Raw genomic sequence first — 22,649 nt, 5'->3', positions numbered from 1 at the left:
GATTGACGATCATGGCAAAAATAATAATAATAATAAATAAATAAATTAATTAATTAAATAAAACGTCACCCAAGAACTTCTCACCGCATGTTTCCACTAATCTTTCTTCAAAAAGACATGAGCATCCTGAATATCTTGGATGCAAGCAAGCTCTCCTGGTCCTGTTGTATCCCTTCTTGGGATACAATAGTCACCCTGTATCATCTTTACAATCGTTCATACTCATCTAGCATCTACTACAGCATGGAAATAAGCCTGTGTCTAAGATAAAACCAATCATCCAACTATCTATATCTTCTCATTGCATTAATTTTTTTTTTCTATCCAAAATAATGAAGAATGTCTTCAGTTACCAACCCCTTCACTATCTTGAAGTTAATCAATTACTAGCAACAATGATTATGCCACTCTCGATCGAGAGCAGATATCCTTGCAAACATCACCTATCTATAGACCCAAGCCATGGAAAAGTCGGGGGAACCTGTTTGGTCGCTGTAGATATTTCCAAGGCATTTCGTTCAAGTCTGGTACATAGAGCTACTTACTAAATTACCATTCATATAGTGGTCTACTATCCATTATTTTTAAATTAACTTTCTCTCTCTCTCTCTCTCTCTCTAGTCGTTGCATGAATGTCCTGGCTTTCTCTCTTCAGATTTCTCGACCAGATCCCCGATGACAGTATCAAGTGTCGTAAACACTGATCACCTTGCTATATTTCAGTGTGTGGGGGGGGGGGGAGTAAAGACAACTTTGTCTACTTCAACCATCAAAACACAGTCCTACCTTGATTTACTCAAGAAGGACTATCTTCAACTCTTTTACCTTTGACAATAGACAAATCTCAATGCGAGAACATATATCTCTTCTTGGATCGACTCATATCTTTAGCTTTACCTAGCATAAGCACATCACATTTGCCGCATCTAAAAACTAGGAGTCATTTTCCGTTCAAGAAGTTATTTTTCACCTGTAAAACTTTTTATGCTATATAAATTCCAGATCCTCCTTACCTGAAAATACTGCTTTCAAGTAATGCGGTGATGCACAAAAGAACTTATTAAAAATGCTCAATGCTCTTCAGAATCTAGATGTGTTCCAAAGTGGCCAACTCTATTCCTTTATCCTTAAACTCAGTGGTTCCCAAACTGTGCACCACGCGCCGCGAAATATTTCAATATTTTCACCGAAAGGACAGTTATCCCACGTGGTTTTAGAATCGGACCATTGATGTGTTGATTTATCGTGCGAAAATCAACCTGGAATAGGAAATGAGGGTGGCTGTGTCCAGTTTGATTTCAAGATTTGAGAAGATGTTCAGTGAATAACAGGCTCGCCCGTCCCACGAATTATGATTTATTTATTCAATGCTTTGATTGTTCAAAAAATGTACTTATTTCATACTTTTAACATAAATTGTTTATGAATTTGAAATGTGTGTTTCGTTTATTTTTTTTAAACTTAACCAACCTAACCGCACCAACTGCCCACAACTGCTAGATAGGTCTATGTTCTGACTTTGGACACGTTGGAAAACTCCTGGTTCACTGAAGCCGCCGTGAACCGAAAACGTTAAGGAACCACTGCTTAAACCCATAAACACAATTGGAGCTGCTGATCAGCATCCATGAACTGTTCAGCTCAACAGATACCTGACCTATTCCTCGTCTCCTCTTTCACACTCTATACCTCTGTGCTCTGGAACAGTCTTCATCACACTGCCTTCTCTAAGGATAACACCCTTTAGTTGTTCAAAAACATTTCTTTTTTCTTGACTACTCGCACGCACGCGCGCGCGCGCACACACGCACACACAAACTAATCGTATAATTTTATTGAAGCACCTGGATCATGAAAAACCTATCTCTGTAAATTAATGACAACATGAAAACAACTTTCGTGGTTATACGTTTAGATTAGAATTTCTCCTAGACATGGACCAAAGACGAAATCCAAGACATATAAATTAACGATAATGTGCCTTTTGAATCGGATTTCAAAATTGAATCAAACACAACGTAACACTCTATGACAAAAGGTGTGTTTATGATATTTGAATTCAACGTGATTAATGATATGTTCTTTTTTAGGTGAAATCGTTCTAGAAGGAGAACTGGAAACGCCGTGTCATCAGATAAAATATCCAGATAGAGCCCCTCCAGGTGCATATAGGTGCGACGAAAATAAATCTGTCTGTGATGATGGATGGACCGGACCTAACCACGGCATTACCAGTTTCGATAACATCTTTTTTGCCATGCTCACTGTCTTTCAGTGTATTACTATGGAGGGATGGACGTCCATGCTATACTGGGTGAGTTATGTGACTTTTAATTCTATTCTCAATGCAAACGCTGGTAGAAAAATATTCCAATATTAGCTGTTAAACGAGTCATGGACAATTCAGAATTCATTTTGTTGCTACTAATGTTTCATTTTGCATGCACATCCTAAATAAAAATAAACAAATAAACAAAATGAAGAATCAATAACGAGTTAGAAATCGTATGTGTGTAAAAATTAAATGGCCATTATAAGTGTGTAGAACCGGATAATTTGCATATCATACTTTACTTTGAATGTAAAAGCACTGATACAGAGCAACTTACTAACGTATCGATAGCAGTATTTTCGAAAGGAACGTCAAGGATTAACTCAGTGTTTCCCAACGTGGGATGTACACCCCACAGGTGGGGCAATTTGAATATTTTGGGGGGCAATTAGAAAATGACGTTGAATTCGTCACCTTCACCGATATACTAAAAAAACTCACCATTGTCGGCAATAAATTGTCGATGTTGCACTGACTTTTCGAAAAAAAAAGCTGACATCACTAGTACAACAGTCAACATAAATACAGTATCAAGAAGAACTCTCAGAAAATCAAAATGACGAGTCTATTAGAAATTTATTTAACATAAAAGGAACAATGGCATGGCTTTCTGACGAGATAGAAACGAAATACCGAAATTCAACTAGTTTTGCAAAAAAAAAATACTGTTGCCCTTTCCGTCGTCATATTTAGTTGAACGTGGCTTTAGTGCTGTAAATGACTTGCTACTGAAAAAAAAGAAATCATCTAGATATCACAAACCATGGGGATTTGAGATTGAAATTGACAAAATTAGTATCTTAAATAAAAACTCTTTGCAGTAGACATTAAGCTCAAGGATCGCATTAACTTAGTTTTATTTTCCCGAGTTCAGTTCGATTTATGTTTTATAATATACCAAGTGTAGTATAAAATTTATATTCATTGAATAAAGTCAAATTACAAACAGTTTTACCTATATTCCTTTTTTTATTTAAAGTACATGTTTATATTATACTATTTCAGAACTTGGCTGACTATTATGCTAGTGGGGGGAGGGGACATCAAAATCTTTGAGGCGTTGAGTTGGGACATGATCCAAAAAACGTTGAGAAACACTGGATTAACTCATCCGAGGGACTCGAGTACTAGCATACCTTGTGTGTGTGTGTGTGTGAGAGAGAGAGAGAGTGCGCGCGTGTGTGTCTGTTTGTGAAATGCGATGTGAAATGGATTTTTTTCTTTAAATAATTTTATATTTCTTTAAACACATAATGTGGCGAGGAAGGTATTATGTATTAATATATTATTATCGTTATTATTAGGCATTTTTCTTTAGTTCGGTTATTTAAAATATGTACTTATTTAATACTTTTTTTACATAAATTGTTTGTGAATTTGAAATATGTGTTTCATTTGTTTTTTAACTTAACTAACAACCGCACCAACGGCTAGGTAAGTCTATGTTCTGACTATTACTGATATGTTAATAAATATATCAGTAATATATCAGCTTTCGGTTTTTTTTGAGTTTTGAGTCACATCCAATTTTTCCTGACACAGATATTACATGCATAGCCTCCTCAGCCTCTAAAACTCTTGGCGTTCTTTTCCGTTCAAAACATTACTTCTCTTCTCAACTCCTAACACTTTATCAGATTCGACCAACTGTGGAATATTGTTCCCACATTCGAGGTGGTAGACCCAAGACCTCCCTACGAATTCTTGATGATATTCAGAAGAGGGCAATCCGTTTATTAGACAACCCTTCCTCTCCTGCTACAGATTCTATTCACTCACTTTCTTATAGGTGCTCTGTTTCTGCACTGTGCCTTTTTTATAAGTGGGCACTACTCCTCTTAATTGGCTGCTACCATTCCTGCACTTTCTTCTAACCATATTAGAACTACTAAGCAGCCACTGGCCAAAATCCATACACGTCCAACTCCAAACATATCGAACAACTTCTCATCATCTTCCTTCATTCCATCCACCTCTATTCTTTGGAACAAAGGTGGATGGAAAATACCGTGTTTCCCAGTAAGACCTCCAGCACTTTAAAAAAACATAAATTTATCAATAGGCTATCTCTTCTTCCTTAATCACTTACCCACGCATGGGCGATGTAGTGTTATAGGTCTTGCTACCTTTCATGTGTGGGAATCATCATAAAAAAATTAAATAAATAAATTTTTTTAAAAAAAAAATATTATTTACTCAAGATTTGTGACCATCCTCACATATTTATTTAAAAGACGAACAGTATCACAAGTATAAATGATAAGTGAATTTAGAGTGTAGATGTGATATGCAAGTAGCGTGGTATGATTATAACTTAGTCCTTTCAAGGGTTAGTAAAAGTCATTCAGAAGAAAAAAATAATGCTGATGAGTAATGTTTAGTCATATTTCTTCTCATAATCAGGCTAAATGCAGTCCATCATCCATTATTCAGATCTGGACAAAGTAGTAATGTTTCACTCCTATAGAATTTTTTTTTCCATTGAACTCTACATGCAGAGGTGACCACATACCCTTCAAGTTTAGGATATTTCAGCTATGGCACATGATCTCGTGTTCTTCATGAAAAATTTAGATCTCCCAGGCTGACCAGAGTAATATCAACAGTATATTCAACAGATCTGATAACCACCAGTAAATACCAGCAAAAACAGATTATTCTTTATAGAAGTGAAAACAGAAGGAACGAACAGAATTCAATTTGACGTTAAAAATTATGGATAAGTGGTGTACTTAGAGATTCCTTGAGCAAAAAGAATAGTCATCATCTTACCTAAAGTTTATAAAACTTATTTACGGAGGGGAGGTCGACACAACATAGATAAAGAAGTGAGTCGCTTGGTGGTGAATGAATTTCATCATCCAAGATGAGACCACCACTGCCTTGCATACTGAATTCCATATCTGAGATCGGGAGCATGATTTCTGAGTTACCTAATCATAGCTCACCCATGATATTACATAATGTACCATGCAAGCATAATTTTGTTTTTATAAATAGCTGTTCTGTAGCTCAGCCACTATCGAGTATCATTATTATCCTTATGTTACGAACACCTTGGTTTGAATTCTGTCGAAGATGTGATAAACAATTATTTCATCTCAAAATGAGTTAGCCAGTCTCATATACAGGTTACAGAGTTTTTTTTCTGCAAAATCAGATTTTCATCCCACAAGACAAGCGTTCTCTGACCATTCATCTAGAAAATATATACAATTAGCAAACACAGCTGCAGTGGATGCTCGTGGCTTGAAATCGTGGGGGTGTTGCAACTTTCGAAATATACATACACACAAATATACATGCATACATATTTTATTTAAACACAGTGTATACGTGTTTAGATAAAATATCAGAAGTATGGTAATTTTTTTTAATTAAAATGAAAAAATATTGTTTATTATCGATAAAATTATACAGTTTAGTATAATTCAAAATTATTTAAAAATAAAATCCATTCCTTTAATTGTAATTAAAGGAACGAATTTACAATTTTTGGACATTACAATTAAATCCTTTAATTGTAATGTTCAAATATTTAAAGAGATGGAGTAAACACGATTAGCACTACGAACACTATACTACTGCCAAACTGCATATAAACAACAGTGGAACTGCGCGACAGTCAGTGCCGCATTACGCTAATAGCTCGCATCTCACTATGGCGTGCATATGCTTGCGAGGGTAGCAATATGACACTGTGGTGTCATATTGCTACTAATAATATAGTATTGTTGGTAAAGGTGGAATAAGCTCTGATCACTATTATTAGTATTTACCCCTAATGCAAAGCACATCTCCTCGCGGAGGTGCATGAAGCTATGCATTAAAGGCAAGGGCCACTGCCCAGACCGATTTCGACCTTTATTGAGGTCTCATCAGTGGGAGCCAGGCTTAGAAATACCAAGGTTTAAGTAATACAGAGCTTATAAATTTTACCAAAAACAAGTTGCAATAAGGTGCTTTGACCTTATTAAGTAAAAATCTCAGGATGAGAGATAGATGTAGAAAGTTTATTAGCCTCTCATCTCCTGAGATTTTTACTTAATAAGTCAAAGTACCTTATAGCAACTTGTTTTTGGTAAACTTTTTTTGTACAAAAAATAAAGTAAAATTTTACAAAAACAATTTTTGGTAAAATTTTGGTAAAAACGTTCAGGCGCAAACTTAACTGTTTTACTTACTTGGGAGAAGGAGTAAAAAAACCAAGTTTATAAAATTACTTGGTATCCTTCATATATATTATCCCCAAGGTAAAACACTTTTCACATCTTTATCTCATCCAGAGTATCTTATTCAAAGTAAAGCTCTTTATTGCTAAAAACCTTGGTATATCAGGGTCTAGCTACTCACTGAGGATACCTCAAAAAAGGTTGAAAACGGTCTGGGTAGTGACCCCCCACCCATAATGTATAACAGTATACATCTCTTAGTGAGATGTGTTTTACATTATGGGAAATACTAAGAATAGTGATCAGAGCTTTACCCACCTTTACAACGAGTTGCCCTGGTGTTGCAGTACCTCTAGACTTGAACTTGAACTATATATATATATATATATATATATATATATATATATATATATATATACTTCTGCTCTATATATAGTAAGGGAGCTTAATGCTCAAAGCTGTATAACTGAGAGGAGACCTCAAGGTGCACCCAGTTGGTTATCTATCTGGATACTGAAAACGAGGATGTGCTGGCAATTTGGGATTTAGCCGTCCAAATTGTATCCTTATTAGCTTAAACCAATATAAAAAATGATGCTACAACATGACAAATTTTCAAGCCTGCTGGGGTGTCGTCCGGTTAAACAAGGTCACCGTTGTTTTCGCCAGGGAACCAGGGCGAACAGCGAAAAGTCAGCTACTGGAACGAATCTAAAATCACACCCCAACTCAACATCACCAGAGTTAAACATCGGTACTATCAAAATAAGAAGCCTGAATGGCAAAGAAATAGAGCTAGCTGTGGGAATTAGATAAGTACCAGATCGACATATTAGGGGTGACTGAAACAAAAAAGACAAAAACTGGTGAGATCTTTCTGAGCACTAAAAACACAAAATATTATATTCAGGCAATGACAATCAAGGAAAAGAAGGAGTAGCCATAGTATTGAACACTAAATACGAGGCTAATCTTCTTGAATGGCAGGCGGTCTCAAGTGGAGTGATGTGGACAAATATCAGAATGAGGAACTGGACAATGAGACTTTTTTGTGCCTATGGTCCCACAGACAGCTCTACTAAGATAGAAGTGGGGGAATTTTTTGAGGCTATAGAGAAAGCTACTGACACAATGAAAAAGGAAACGTTGGTCCTTGTTGGGATCTAAATAGCAGAGTAGAAAATGATTGTCAGGCATACAAAAATATTTTGGGAAAATTTGTAGAAAAGAGTAAAGCTAATAATAATGGCAAATACCTGTTGTATTTCTGCTCAGGACATGGACTGGTTATTACTAACTCCATGTAACAACATACAAATGCGCAGAAATTCACATTGAGAGAAGAGGCTAGGAATAAGAAAAGTCTATATCCTATTTGATAGTGATGTTTTCTCCTGGTGCAGGACACCAGAGTGTACAGAGGATTTGAAATTGCAAGTGATCACTATTTAATCTTGAGCAGGATACAATTGAATTTCATATTGAAAAGAATAACATGTAAGAAAGTTTTAAAGCGAATAAAAGTGAGCAGCTCTCAGATGTGAACTGTAGACTAAAATACACAAAGATTATTGAAGAAAAATGAAACGTGTTTGAGAACAAGAACCAAACCTTGGAGATTCAGTGGCAAACCTTGAAGAAAACTGATTGATTCAGCCAGAAATGAATGTGGTGAGGTTGTCTGCAAGGATAGCAAAATCAGAACTCCATGGTGGGCACAGGACGTTAGAGAGAGGCAGTGAAGGAAAAGAAGAAAGCATGTAGTTCGTCCACCATTTGTAGATCCCTTCTTGGCATTTCGCCAAGAATATTCGATTCATGCTGAAGGGGAGAAAGAAATGAAGGAAGTACGAATTGGTCGCCAACATGCGAAATCACGTGCTTTATTGTCTGTCGCTGTACAAGTACTAGCTCGATTTTTGTTGTCGCTTTTTTGCATTATTTTTTTTATTATTAATTTGTATGATGTATTCAGTACAGTCAACAAGTTCTGTTGTTAAACGTTTCAGTAGCTCTTGCAACAGAATATTGAATAATGTGCTGACATTCTGCGAAAAAGAATCGTCAGAAGGCCGTCTCCTTGTTCCCATTTCTCAAGTCATAAAACGTGCAAGTGCAATTGCTGGCGTATCGGGATCGACTGTTAAAAGAATTGGTAGGGAATCAAAAGGTGAAGGTTAGCCAAAATTTAAATCTTCTAAAACAAAAAAGCGCCAGAGAAAGAATACCATCGAAACCGTAGCTTTGAATGATTTTGATGTAGACGTTATAAGAAGAACTATTCACGAATTTTACATGGAAAAGTGTGCCAACTGTTCCGAAATTGATTCCTGTGCTTAAAGAAAAAATTAATTTTCCTTGGAAAAGAAAAACTTGAAGGAAAATACTACATGAAATCGGATTTTGTTTTAAAAAGTCCGAGAATAAAAGGAAACTTATCATGGAGCGAAATGACATTGTTTTATCTAGAACGCAGTATTTGAGAGCAATAAGACGTTTCAGGGAGGAGAAAAGACCGATTGTGTATCTAGATGAAACTTGGATTGATAGTAATTTAACTTATGGAAAATGTTGGCAGTCTAAAGAAGAATGTGGAGCGCTACAAACCGGAAATGCCTCCCGGCGCATAATAATTTTGTGTGCGGGTGGAGAAATGGGTTTTTTACCGAATTCAAACTTACTATACAAAGCCAATTCAACTATTGGAGATTACCATGGGCAAATGAATTCTACGATGTTCCAAAAGTGGGCAGAAGAAAAACTGATTCCAAACCTTCCTAAAAATGCTGTTGTTATAATTGATAACGCTTCATATCACTCTATTCGATTAAACAAAGTTCCAAATTGATCTAATAAGAAGCAAGTTCTTATGGATTGGCTCTCTGCAAATAACATTTCACATTCCCCAGATATGCGAAAAATTGAAATGCTTAATTTGATCAAGAGAAACTCGCCCACAACTAAACTATTTTAATTCGACACGATGCTCAAAGAGAATGGATTTCTAGCTTTGAGGCAACCACCATATCATTGAGATATTAATACTATTGAGTATGTTTGGGCAGAAGTAAAAAGTTTTATTCGCCATCGCAAAGTAACTGGGGATATTGACATGTCGAAACTTTTTAAGCTTTCAGAACATGCGATTGAAAGTATTACAGTTCAAAACTGGAGAAAATATTGCCCTCATGTCACCTCATCGGAAAATATGTATTGGGACAGGGCGGAATTATCGAAGAATTATGCGAACCTTTGGTGATCAGTTTAAGTGAAAGGGATGACGATTCGGACCCGATTCAGATGACTCTGAAGATTAAAAGGATTTGATAACGGTATTTTTTCCAACCTTTTTTTTTCATGGGTTTGTTAAAAGAGTCACAACAAGTCATGAATAATTAATCGGTTTAGCACATTAAAGTGTCTCAGTTCTCTTAACTGTAAGTTTAGAATATCAAAGTTTATTTTAAAAAATTTCTGATTTTCTGTATAATTATTTTTATTTTATAGAAACCTTTATTAAAAATAAACTTAGTTAAATGTTTGTTTTATCATCATCATCATCATCAAATTCTTGCCATGTACCCTCAAGGGGTGTACAGGATATGATAGTACTACATGAAAAAAATTACATCATTATTAATTTCCTATCTACAATTTTCCTCCAAATCAGTCTGTTACTTGTCAAGACTCCAACATTATCAGAGCTTATATTTCTATCGTCTAAGGCACTTTGTACGGTATCAATCCACCTATATCTTGGTCTTCCTCTGGGTCGTTTTGCTGCCGACCTGGCAGAGAACAATTGTTTTGCTAATCTTTCCTCGCCCATTCTGTTTAAGTGACCATACCACCTGAGATTAGCTCTGCTAACGCATTCCTGGATGCTGACAATGTCAAGTTATTTCCTAATATCTTCGTTTTTAATATGATATTGCCATTGATGTTCATGCCTATAATCTTTCTCAGGACTCTCATATCTGTGGTCTCTAGTCTTCGGTCAAGTGTTTTACTTCTGACCCAGCTCTCAGATCCATAAGTTAAAACTGGTTTGAACACTGTCTTGTATACAGTTAATTTAGTATTCCGACTAATTTCTCTCTTATTCCATATGAATTTATTCAATTGACTTCCCACCATACCAGCTTTGCTGATTCTGTTGTCTATTTCTATATTTAATTTACCATCTTCAGTAAAAATCGTGCCTAAATAGCTGAAATGTTTTACTTGTTCCACAGGTTCTCCATTCACAACACAGTTGACATTTTCAATGATTCTGCCTATTTTCATTGTCTTTGTCTTTTTATTGCTTACCTTCATACCATATTTATTACGGCAGCTACTCAATTAAGTCAGAGAATCTTGCAGACTTGTAGCGGATTTATTTAGAAGTATGACATCATTTGCTTTATGTGGATTAACATCTCCAATTTTGATATCATGTTTAATACCACTTTTCTTCATAATGTGATCCATATAGATAATGAATAACAGAGCGGATAATCTACATCCTTGTCTCACACCAGATTTAACATTAAACCATCTTCCAGAACTTCCTTCAATTCTAACTGCTGACTTACAACTCAAATAAAGACTAAGTATTGCTTGATATAATGCCCCATTGACACCATATAACTGCAGCGTATTGAATAGCTTCTCTCTTGGCACCTTCACATGCCTTTTCCAAATCGACAAAACTTAAATACAGATCTTTGTTATATTCCCATGCTTTCTCGACTATTTGTGGTAAAGTGAAGATCTGATCCTGACAGCCTCTATTTGGCCTGAATCCAGCTTGTTCTTCACCAAGCTTTTCTTCCACAATTCTTCTCAACCGTTTCTCAAGTATACTTGCATAAATCGTGCCAGGAACACTCAGTACGGAAATACCTCTATAATTCTCACATTCTGTTTTATTTCCCTTTTTATATATGGGTACTATGAGAGCTCTAATCCAATCATCGGGAATTCATCCCTCTGTCCAGGCTTTCTGAACTATGCAGTGCAGCCACTGTAAGACTCTATTACCACCATACTTCAGCATTTCTGGTGTCGCATGTCATCTACTCCTGCTGCCTTTCCACATTTCAAGCCTTTGATGGCTTTTTCTACTTCAAATATGGATATGTATTCCTGACTGCATGCCTGGTCAGTGTGTTTTACCACTGCGCTGTCATCACTGCTTGTTTTATTTAGCAGTTTTTCAAAGTAATTACTCCATACTTCAAGGATATCTTTTTCTCCCGTTTTCATGTCACCTTTATCATCTCTAACTACTTTTAGCACTCTTTCCTCCATTCCTAAGCTTCTTCAACAACCTCCAGAATATTTTGCCACCTTCTTGATATTTATTTTCTATATTCTTGCCAAAGTCCACCCATGACTTTTGTTTAGCTAGTATTACACAGCATTGAGCATTTTTGCATTTGTCTCTGTATTCTCTAAGAGAACAAGCTGACTTATTTGAGAGGAACTTTTGATATGCTTTCTTCTTTTCCTTCACTGCCTCTTTAACTTCCTGTGTCCGCCAGGGAGTTCTGATTTTTTTTATCCTTACAGACAACCTCACCACATGCCTCTCTGGAAGAATCAATCAATGTTTTCTTCAGAGTTTGCCACTGAATCTCCAAGGTTTGATTCCTGTTCTCAAACATTTTCATTTTTTCTTCAATAATCTTTGTGTATTTTAGTCTACAGTTCACATCTGAGAGCTGCTCAACTTTTATTCGCTTTAAAACTTTCTTACATGTTTTTGTTTTCAATATGAAATTCAATTTTATCTTGCTCAAGACTAAATAGTGATCACTTCTAATTTCAAATCCTCCGTACACTCTGGTGTCCTGTACCGGGGAGAAAACATCACTATCAACAATAACATAGTCAATGACACTTTTCTTGTTCCTAGCCTCTTCTCTCCATGTGAATTTGTGCACATTTTTATGTTGGAATATGGTGTTAGTAATAACCAATCGATGTCCTGAGCAGAAATCCAACAGATATTTGCCATTATTATTAGCTTTGCTCTTTTCTCCAAATTTTCCCAAAATATTTTTGTATGTCTCACAATCATTTCCTACTCTGCTATTTAGATCCCCAACAAGGACCAACTTTTCATTTTTCATTGTGTCAGTTGCTTTTTCTAAAGCCTCAAAAAATTCCTCCACTTCTACCTTAGTAGAACCTTCTGTGGGACCATAGGCACAAATAATTCTCCTTGTCCAGTTCTCCATTCTCATATTTGCCCACATTACTCTACTTGAGACTGACGGCCATTCAAGAAGATTAGCCTCATATTTTGTGTTGAATACTATGGCTACTCCTTCTTTTGCTTGATTGTCATTGCCTGAATATAACATTTTGTATTTATTGCTCAGAAATATCTTACCAGTTTTGGTCTTTTTTGTTTCAGTCACCCCTATTATGTCGATCTGGTACTTATCTAATTCCTCAGCTAGCTCCATTTCTTTGCCGTTCAGGCTTCTTATGTTGATAGTACGATCTTTATCTCTGGTGATGTTGAGTTGGAGTTTGTTTTCAGATTTGTTCCAGTAGCTGACTTTTCGCTGTTCGCCCTGGTTCCCTGGCGAAAACAACGGGGGTCTTGTTTAACCGGGCGACGCCCCAGCCGGCATGAAATTTTGTCATGTTGTACCGTCATTTTTTATTTTGGTTTAACCAATAAGAATACAATTTGGTCGGCTAAATCCCAAATTGCCAGCCCATCCTCGTTCGTTCTGTATCGAAGTAGATACCCAAGAGGGTGCACCACGAGAAGGTGAGGATTGGACATTAGGTCAGAAGCCCTTGTTGGTTCTCCGCATTCCTTTAAACGCTATGTGGAGTTCTCCTCTCAGTTAAACAGATTTGACCCTTATACCTTTTTTAATTTTGTTAATACTCTACGTACATTTTTCCAACTGTTATACAAGCAAAATAGTTACACTTTAAAAACAGCAATGTTCGTAAAAGAAAGCTAAATTTTCCGACCTGTAATAATAAACAAACTCATCCCAGAAGACAGATTGATTACCCTATTATCGGAATGGATTCTCCTTTTTCTGACATGCGCAGAAGTGACGAGGGACCTCTAATCGGTGGGCGAACTATATCAAAAGTTCCTGGCAATTAAATCAGGTTTTGCTCTTAGAGAATACAGAGACAAATTTAAGAAAGCTAAATACTGTGTAAAACTAGCTAAACAAAGGTCATGGGAGGACTTTGGCAAGAACATAGAAAATAAATATCCAGAAGGTGGTAAGATATTCTGGAGGTTGTTGAAGAAGCTTAGAAATGGAGGAAAGAGCTGTAAAAGGAGTTGGAGATGATTAACATGACATTAAGACAGGAGAAAAAAAATATTCTTCTATCCAGGCCTTCTGAACTGCAGTGCAGCTACGGTAAGACTTTTATACCACCATACGTCAGCATTTCTGGTCGAATATCATCTACTCCTGCTGCCTTTCCACATTTCAAGCCTTTGATGGCTTTTTCTACTTCAAGTATGGATATGTATTCCTGAATGTTTTCTACCACTGTGCTATCACTGTTGTTTCATTTAGCAATTTTTCGAAGTAAAAATTACTCCATACTTCAAGGATATATTTTTCTCCTGTTTTCAGTTATCAGTTTTATTTCCCTGTTTGTACCCATATACAAAAAGGGAAATAAAACTGAATGTGAGAATTACAGAGGTATTTTCCTACTGAGTGTTCCGTCAAACTTTATGCCAGTATACTTGAGAAACGGTTGAAAAGAATTGTGGAAGAAAAGTTTGGTGAAGAATAAGCTGGATTCAAGCCAAATAGAGGCTGTCAGGATCAGATCTTCACTTGACGACAAATAGTTGAGAAAGCATGGGAATATAACAAAGATCTGATGACAAGGTGCCAAGAGAAAAGCTATTCAAAACTCTTCAGTTATATGTGTCAATGGGGCATTATATCAAGCAATACTTAGTTTTATTTGAGTTGTAAGTCAGCAGTTAGAATTGAAGGAAGTACAGGAAGATGGTTTAATGTTAAATCTGGTGTGAGACAAGGATGTACATTATCCCCTCTGTTATTCATTATCTACATGGATCACATTATGAAGGAAAGTGGTATTAAACATGATATCAAAATTGGAATATTAATGTCAGCTCTTTTCTTTATGCGGACGATGTTATACTTCTAAATAAATGTGTTACAAGTTTGCAAGATTCCCTGACTAAATTGAATAACTGTTGTAGTAGATATGTTATGAAGGTCATCAATAAAAATACAAAGACAATGAAAATAGGTAGAATCGTTGAAAATGTCAGCTGTGTTTTGAATGGAGAACCTGTGGAACATGTAAAACGTTTCAGCTACTTAGCCACGATTTTTAGTGAAGACGGTAAATTAAATATAGAAATAGACAATAGAATCAACAAAGCTGGTATGGTAGGAAGTCAACTGAATAAATTCATATGGAATAAGAAAGAAATTAGTCGGAACACTAAATTAGCTGTATACAAGACTGTGTTCAAACCAGTTTTAACTTATGGATCTGAGAGCCGGGTCAGAAGTAAAACACTTGACCAAAGACTAGAGACAGCAGATACGAGAGTCGTGAGAAAGATTAGACGTGTGAACAGATGACAATATCATATTAAAAAACGAGGATATTAGGAAAGAACTTGACATTGCCAGCATCCAGGATTGCATTAGCAGAGCTAATCTCAGGTGGTATGGTCATTTAAATAGAATGGGCGAGGAAAGATTAGAAAAACAAGCGTTCTCTGCCAGGTTGGTAAGATCTGATAATATTGGAGTCATGACAAGTAACAGACTGATTTGGAGGAAAATTGTAGATAGGAAGTTAGTAATGATGTAAATTTTTCATATAGTAATATCATTTCCTGGACATCCCTTAAGGGTACATGTCAGGAATTTGATGATGATCACTCTATATATATAAAAAGATAAGCTGAAATTTGGAATGTTTTTATGTCACGTTTTTTGTCTTACCGGCTTACCGGCTCTTACCGGCTTACCAGCCTTGAACTCGTGGGGTTGGGCGCCGTAGGTGCCGGGGGGGGGAACCCCTAGTATATATATATATATACACATCTTTCTAAAAACAGTACATAGCATTCTATTCATGTATTTCTTATTTAACATAGCCGACGACGAACTTACTTAAGATAACATGACAAATCGTTTTAGCTAAAATTTATGAAATGATTGTTAGCTGTCTCCTTTATATTCCTACACTTTCCATATTTCAAACTTTATGGCTATACATTTCTAAAACAGAAACTTTAGTTGATAAACAGAAAATATCAAATGTGATTAGCATAAGGTTCTATATATTATCAGTAAGATGATGAAATTTATTAGTGTAAACTATGCTGGATCATACTGATGATTCAGTATGTGTTTTATAGTAAAATAATATTGTCTGGAGCCTTAAATGTTTTTGTATAATCGGCTATCTTTGTATACTTGCACTTACTCAGGAAGTTCAAGAAAATGTCTCGTTATTTATTCCGTAGTGAGTAATCAACAAACTTTAAAAGATGTTAAGATGGCCCTACGCCTGAAAAGTTGTAAGTTGTCCCATCTTCAGGACAGAGAGGGATCAGTAACTCTTTTTGTGTGTGGTGTGTGTGTGTGTGTGTGTGCGCGTACGTGTGTTATCTAGAAGTGAATGTTGGGTGCCTAAGTTAAAAACTATATATTTGCAAAGACCAGTATAAATTTATTTTGTCAGGTTATTAATGGTTGTTAAGTGAAGTTCTACGGTACTGATATTCAGGAGAAATTAAATTAATAGAAGACTTCTTAAGTATATTTCTCAATTCTTCCAAAAGCATTCATGTTGCTTGCTAGCTTCTTCAAATTTACTTATTTAGATTTACATTTAGATTTATTTAGATTATCTTGTGAAATGCCTTGAAGGAATAAATTATAAAAACGGCAACACGTTATCAGGATGACTGTAAATGTTAACATTTTTATGCTTCCATAATTATTTGTAGCAAAATTCCGACTCTATTCATATGGTTAGTAAAAGGTTATTTTAAAATCAGATATGCTAATGAAGGCTATAATTGTTTATTCTTTATGCAATACTCGGTGAGCACTTCAAAACAATATTGATTTTGCAGAAATTTAATGACATTTGTATGAAACAAAATCTGTGTATGTTTTAATTTGTCAACTTTTGAGAAGTGAAAGGACAAATTGTTCACATTTCTTCAATGATAAACAATAACTTACCATAAATAAATCAAAATATTGTTATTCATAAACCTGACTTCTCTCATCTCGACAAGAAGTATCTTTATATGGGCTTTTTCAGTTGAAGGTGAGTTAGCCGAAATCATACTGGATAGCTAGGTTTTTTCTCCAGTTTTTTCATCCCTCATTTAGACAAATCAGCCAACAAAATACACAATTTACAAACAAAAATATTACTGTTGGTGGTGATGGGCGGCAGATGGCGTTATGTATTGATGGTAGTTGTGTAGTTGGAGGATTAAGTAGGAGAGAAGGCGAGTTGGGCTTAGTGGAGTATACACTAATTACACCATTATTATGCGTACATTTTCACATGTCACTAGCAATGTTGTGTCAATAAATTACACAACATAGTTACATTGCTTCTGGTGATATAAATATAGTGAATTGTTTTATTTCTTCTTGAAAATGTTATTAGCTAATTATAAACACTGTTAATTGATAGACAAATGTAACAGAAACTAAATTTTTACTGTAAAATGTTTAATTCCATGTTTACTATGACTTTCACAATCATATTTGTGTGTGTGTGTGTGTGTGTGTGTGTGTGTGTGTGTGTGTGTGTGTGTGTGTGTGTGTGTGTGTGTGTGTGTGTGTGTGTGTGTGTGTGTGTGTGTGTGTGTGTGTGTGTGTTAATTATAAATACAGAGAAATAACAAATAAGTGAATTATTTTCTACCTTTGTTTTCTTTCAGACAAATGATTCATTAGGCAGCGCATTTAATTGGATTTATTTTATACCACTCATCATTTTGGGATCGTTTTTTATGCTCAATTTAGTTCTTGGTGTACTTAGTGGGTAAGTATAAAAGTTTTTGCCAATAGACAAAGAATTAAATATAGAAAAATAATTACTAAATATCATAGACGTTAGTGATCATAACTAAATGGAATGAATTATTCATATATTCAGATTAACACTGTTAAAAAGATCTCGTATATAAAAATATACATACCTACCAATGAACTGAAAATCTTCATGCAGATGTTTGTAAACGTCACTAGTGCAGCTTCCAGCAAAATACTTGGTCACGTGCAACACCATGTGTTCTAAGTAACTGCTAGTCAGTAATCGTCAATAGTGTTGTTGATCACAATGGCAAAAACAAAGTATATTTCGAAGTTCAATAAAAGGATTTTGGTGGGTGCCCATCTGGTTGGAGCTACGATTTTGAAAATAGCAGAGCCGACTGGTTTTTCAAAAGGCGAGGAATCCCGAGTGTTTCTTCAATGTAAAAAAAAACAACTACATTTCTTGTCTAAGAGGTGTGAATGGTCCTACCTGACAGGAGCAAGACGGGGCCGTCATCTGAGAACGTCTGTGCAAACAGAACTTCTTATGTGCAGCAATTGACTGAAGCATTTAGACCGATCCATATTGACGGAACTATGCGCAGTGAATTGAAGAGGATCAGTATTGGCAGTCGCATGCTACAGCTTTCTACGCGGTTTTTAATTTATTGGCAGGTATATATATTTAATAAACAAACAGTAAGTCGTTATCTTTGTAAATAATATATATATATATATATATAATCATTACCTTATGGGTGAGCGTACGTAAGTCATTGGTTATCGACAATGCCTTTTCAGTGTCCCTGGGTTCGATACAAATCCTAAGATACAAAGAACCGTTATAGAGGCTTTTCAATTAGCCGGTTTCATACTGAGGTGAAAGAAGTTTCACCTCCATATGAGATTTTCACATTCACAGACCGAACTCGATTATTACACTTGTCTCACAACCTAAATTGTTTGGTTGTATTTCTAAATAACAACGAGTCTTAATGCGTACTATTCTGTTCTTGTTCCAATATTACGTTATACATGAGCTCACTTTGGAAGTCACTGGACAAAATAGCGCAGCTTGTAAGGATTATTTTCATTCACTGGATCGCCTCCTGCTTGAGAAATATCTTTGAGTGCCTTCAAATATCACTGTGTGTTTCACATGCCATCTCGCTTAGTAGAATTTTAATATCACGATCAAGCAGGCCAAAAACAGATACTACTACTACTAATAATAATGATAATAATAATAACAACAATAATAATGATTTTGACAATGACCAGGTTTATTTTATTATCATACAGTGTATTTACATACTGTATATATGCAATGGGACATGTTTCTGTACAGTACAAAGATTCAGTACAAAATGCAGAGTACTTAATTCTTTATAAATATAATTATACATTTTTTGAAACAAACTAAATATTTATCCATCGTATTTACATATGGCTTGGAAGGAATGTGCGTACAATTCACTGTACAATGCAGTAATACAACACACAGTTCAATAGTAGTAATAATAATAATGGAATGATTTTGTATTCATATACATAATATTTTTGAATTTTGTATTTTGTGTTTTTCTTTCAGTATATTTTTATAGATTCTGTATTTAATACCGACATTTTATTTCTCTACAAAAATTCAGTATACAAGTTACTGAGTAGATTCTTTTTGATATACTTGTTTGTTTGGGTGGTATTTCTGCTTTCTTCCTCGAAGATTCTGCAGAACTTATCTTAGAAAGATAATAGATGGCGGTGGTTTTGTGGTTTTGTTTCAGTACCGTATATATATATATATATATATATATATATATATATATATATATATATATATATATATATATATATATATATATATATATATATATATAACACACACACACACACACGTGTGTGTGTGTGTGTGTGTGTAATTTCTCTCTAATTATCATACTCACTATAATGTCTATAAAGCGCCTATTTCAGGTCTCTGTAGGTCCCTACAGAGACCTGAAACAGGCGATGATCATTGTACTCATGCGTTATGTAGTTTTTTTTACTGTGGTCTTGTTATCTGATATGTTGTTCTGGTTACTCTATAGGTTGGACTGAATTTATGTGTTAGCCTGACTATAGTACCATAAGTATTTCACCTTAAATATTTTGGATTCTATCTTTGCTGCCTGTATGACTGTGGGCTGTTCTCTTTGTTCCCAGAATATCAGTTTTTTAGTATTTTATTTTTCAATAATTGTGATCTGTTAAGTTTGTAGTCTGCGCAGAACATATAATGTAATTGCATATCTTAAAATGTTTTGACATAATGCTTTATAGATTAATATTATTGTGTGTTTCGGAGCAATGTCTTTTAATCAATATAGTTTGCTTGCTGTTATCCTGAGTTTGTTGTGTAGATTGTGTAGATAATTTGCATGACCGTTCCAACTTTGATCAGTATCAAAGTGAAGTCCAAGATAACGTGTTGTTTTTCACCTGTGTGAAAGTCGTGGTTTTAGGATCAGCACTTTGTGTACAGGAGGATGAATGTTGGACAGTGAGATATTTAATTTCTCTGGGGGTTTTTGAATATCATTAGGTTTGTTTTTTCAGGGTTTATATATATATATATTACGGTTTCAGTTAGCCAGTTAGTGATTTGATTGATATCGTGTTGCATGTTTGTGTAAGCGATATTTGTGTTATTGTGAATGGATACTATGCTTGTGTTTTCTGCGTATTGGAAGATTTTACTTTTTGTTTAAAGTTTGACAACATATGATCATATGAATATACACGAGTACAATTAACACATATTTTCTGTTTTAGTACAGATATACAGCAAATAATGCGGTAGCTGGCTATCGAGTGCTATCACTGTTCCCTCTAATGATTTTAATAATAATGTTTTTATTATATATTTTCATAGGTTACACGTAATATTATTATATTATTATATATTACATAGTAATGTTCATACATTACATTACTATATTTTACATAGTAATATTATTACATTATTGTATTATTCATAATAATGTTTATATATCACATAGTAATATAACAATACCATGGTGCGTATAATCTTTGAAATGATTCTTCGGTGAAGTTTTTTAAATTTGATAAGTCAATGTTTGCTGTGTTTGCATAGACAATTTATGCATACCTTAGTATAATTTCACAAAATCAGGTGATATATGAGTTTTTCTGGGTTTTTCCCCATTGGTTGGCTTCATTTCTTTTGCTTTGAAGTGTTTTCCAGCAACAGTGTATAGTTTGTTATGACGGTATTCTATATGTTTACTCCATTTAATGTGGTTGTCTATGTATAAACAGCATGGAAGACTGATGACAGAATGCAGCATGGAATACTGTTGCATAAATTGAAGAAAATGGGTTTGGGTTATACAATATTAGCGTGGAGAAGGGGATGGCTGACTGACAGATATCAAAAATTAGAAGAAACACACGTATGAACCAGTGAAAATTATTTAATTGCAAATATTTCATCCTAAGTTTCTTAGGACATCATCAGTACAGTATTTAAACAAAATTAGGAATAACATACAGTTAGGGCGCATGATTACAATAGAATCTCATGAAAACGTGCATAACGTGGGAAGTAGTACAAAAAAAAACAAAAAAACGTTAATTATTTAATTTTGTATGATAATTTCCCATACTTTAGGAATAGTAAGAACGTCGTTGCGGTTTAGGTTTGGTCTGTGTAGTAGGGCTTCAGAACTTTCTTTGTATAAACGTTCATGTTTAAATAAAGATCTATGAAAAAGTTTAGCCTTTTCCCAATGGATCCTATGGTTTGGATTTTCAATTCCGTGTTGAGAGAGGCCAGATTTCTGCGGTTTAAGAAGACGAATGTGGTCTTGATGTTCCGAGATGCGTTTCTGAACAGACCTATCTGTCTGGCCAAAGTAAGATAATTTGCATGAGCATGGAATCTCATAAACACCAGGTAACATCAAGGGTGAGAATTTGTCCTTAGGAGAAGGTAATAAGTTGAACATCAAGACCACATTCGCCTTCTTAAACCGCAGAAATCTGGCCTCTCTCAACGCGGAATTGAAAATCCAAACCATAGGATCCATTGGGAAAAGGCTAAACTTTTACATAGATCTTTATTTAAACATGAACGTTTATACAAAGAAAGTTCTGAAGCCCTACTACACAGACCAAACCTAAACCGCAACGACGTTCTTACTATTCCTAAAGTATGGGAAATTATCATACAAAATTGTGTTAAATAATTAACGTTTTTTTTTTTTTTTTTTTTTTTTGTACTACTTCCCACGTTATGCACGTTTTCATGAGATTCTATTGTAATCATGCGCCCTAACCGTATGTTATTCCTAATTTTGTTTAAATACTGTACTGATGATGTCCTAAGATACTTAGGATGAAATATTTACAATTAAATAATTTTCACTGTGGTTTATACGTGTGTTTCTTCTAATTATGAACGCACCACAGGTTTCGTTATTTAAAAAAGATATCAAAAAGTTGTATACGGGGGTTCTGAGTCTGCAAGGTTTAAGGTAACAAGTGGTGTACCACAAGGATCAGTGCTTAGTCCATTGTTATTCAATCTGTACATTCCGTACATTAATGATATTGGGAAACGACATAATAATGATATTTGACAAGCGACCTACTACAGTTATTTGCTGATGATGCAAAAATAGGTAGGGTAATCAGGAATGTTGCTAATATGCAGTCTTTGCAGAATGATTTGAATAGGCTGGAATTGTGGGCATGGGAAAATGGGTGTCAGTTCAATGTCAGTAAATGTAGTCATTCACTTCGGCATGATTAGATATCCAATGTCGTATTATATTGGTAGGATTAAGGTAGAAGAAACTGATGAGGCTAGATATCTTGGAGGGTTAATAGACAGGAAGTTGAAGTTCAGGGGCCATGTGGCAAAGATTGCACATACAACTCAAAAGATAATTGCAATGCTGAAACGAACGTTCACATGTAAAGATAAGGATGTTATTTTGTCTCTTTACAAGGCCTTGATAAGACCTCACTTGGACTATTGTGCGCAGGTCTGGTCTCCTGGATTCCGTTGTGATTCTGATATATTGGGGAGAG

General features: G+C 35.1%; 1 protein-coding gene across 1 annotated transcript in view; it reads left to right on the top strand.

The window, feature by feature from the left end:
• LOC150103937 (voltage-dependent calcium channel type A subunit alpha-1-like) overlaps positions 1-22,649 on the top strand; it is a 1,762,795-nt gene that overhangs the window by 25,934 nt on the left and 1,714,212 nt on the right. The window contains exons 4-5 of the mRNA XM_090397103.1: positions 2,091-2,314; positions 17,459-17,562. Of these exons, the coding sequence (XP_090253229.1) occupies positions 2,091-2,314; positions 17,459-17,562 (328 nt within the window). The remainder of the gene's footprint in view (positions 1-2,090; positions 2,315-17,458; positions 17,563-22,649) is intronic.

The sequence above is a fragment of the Typopeltis vanoorti genome, chromosome 8 (assembly GCF_054136105.1).
Source record: "Typopeltis vanoorti isolate ZY-2024b chromosome 8, IOZ_Tvanoo_1.0, whole genome shotgun sequence".
NCBI lineage: Eukaryota > Metazoa > Arthropoda > Arachnida > Uropygi > Thelyphonidae > Typopeltis > Typopeltis vanoorti.
The sequence above is the reverse complement of the archived record's forward strand: the minus strand, read 5'-3'. Positions and strand labels throughout refer to the sequence as shown.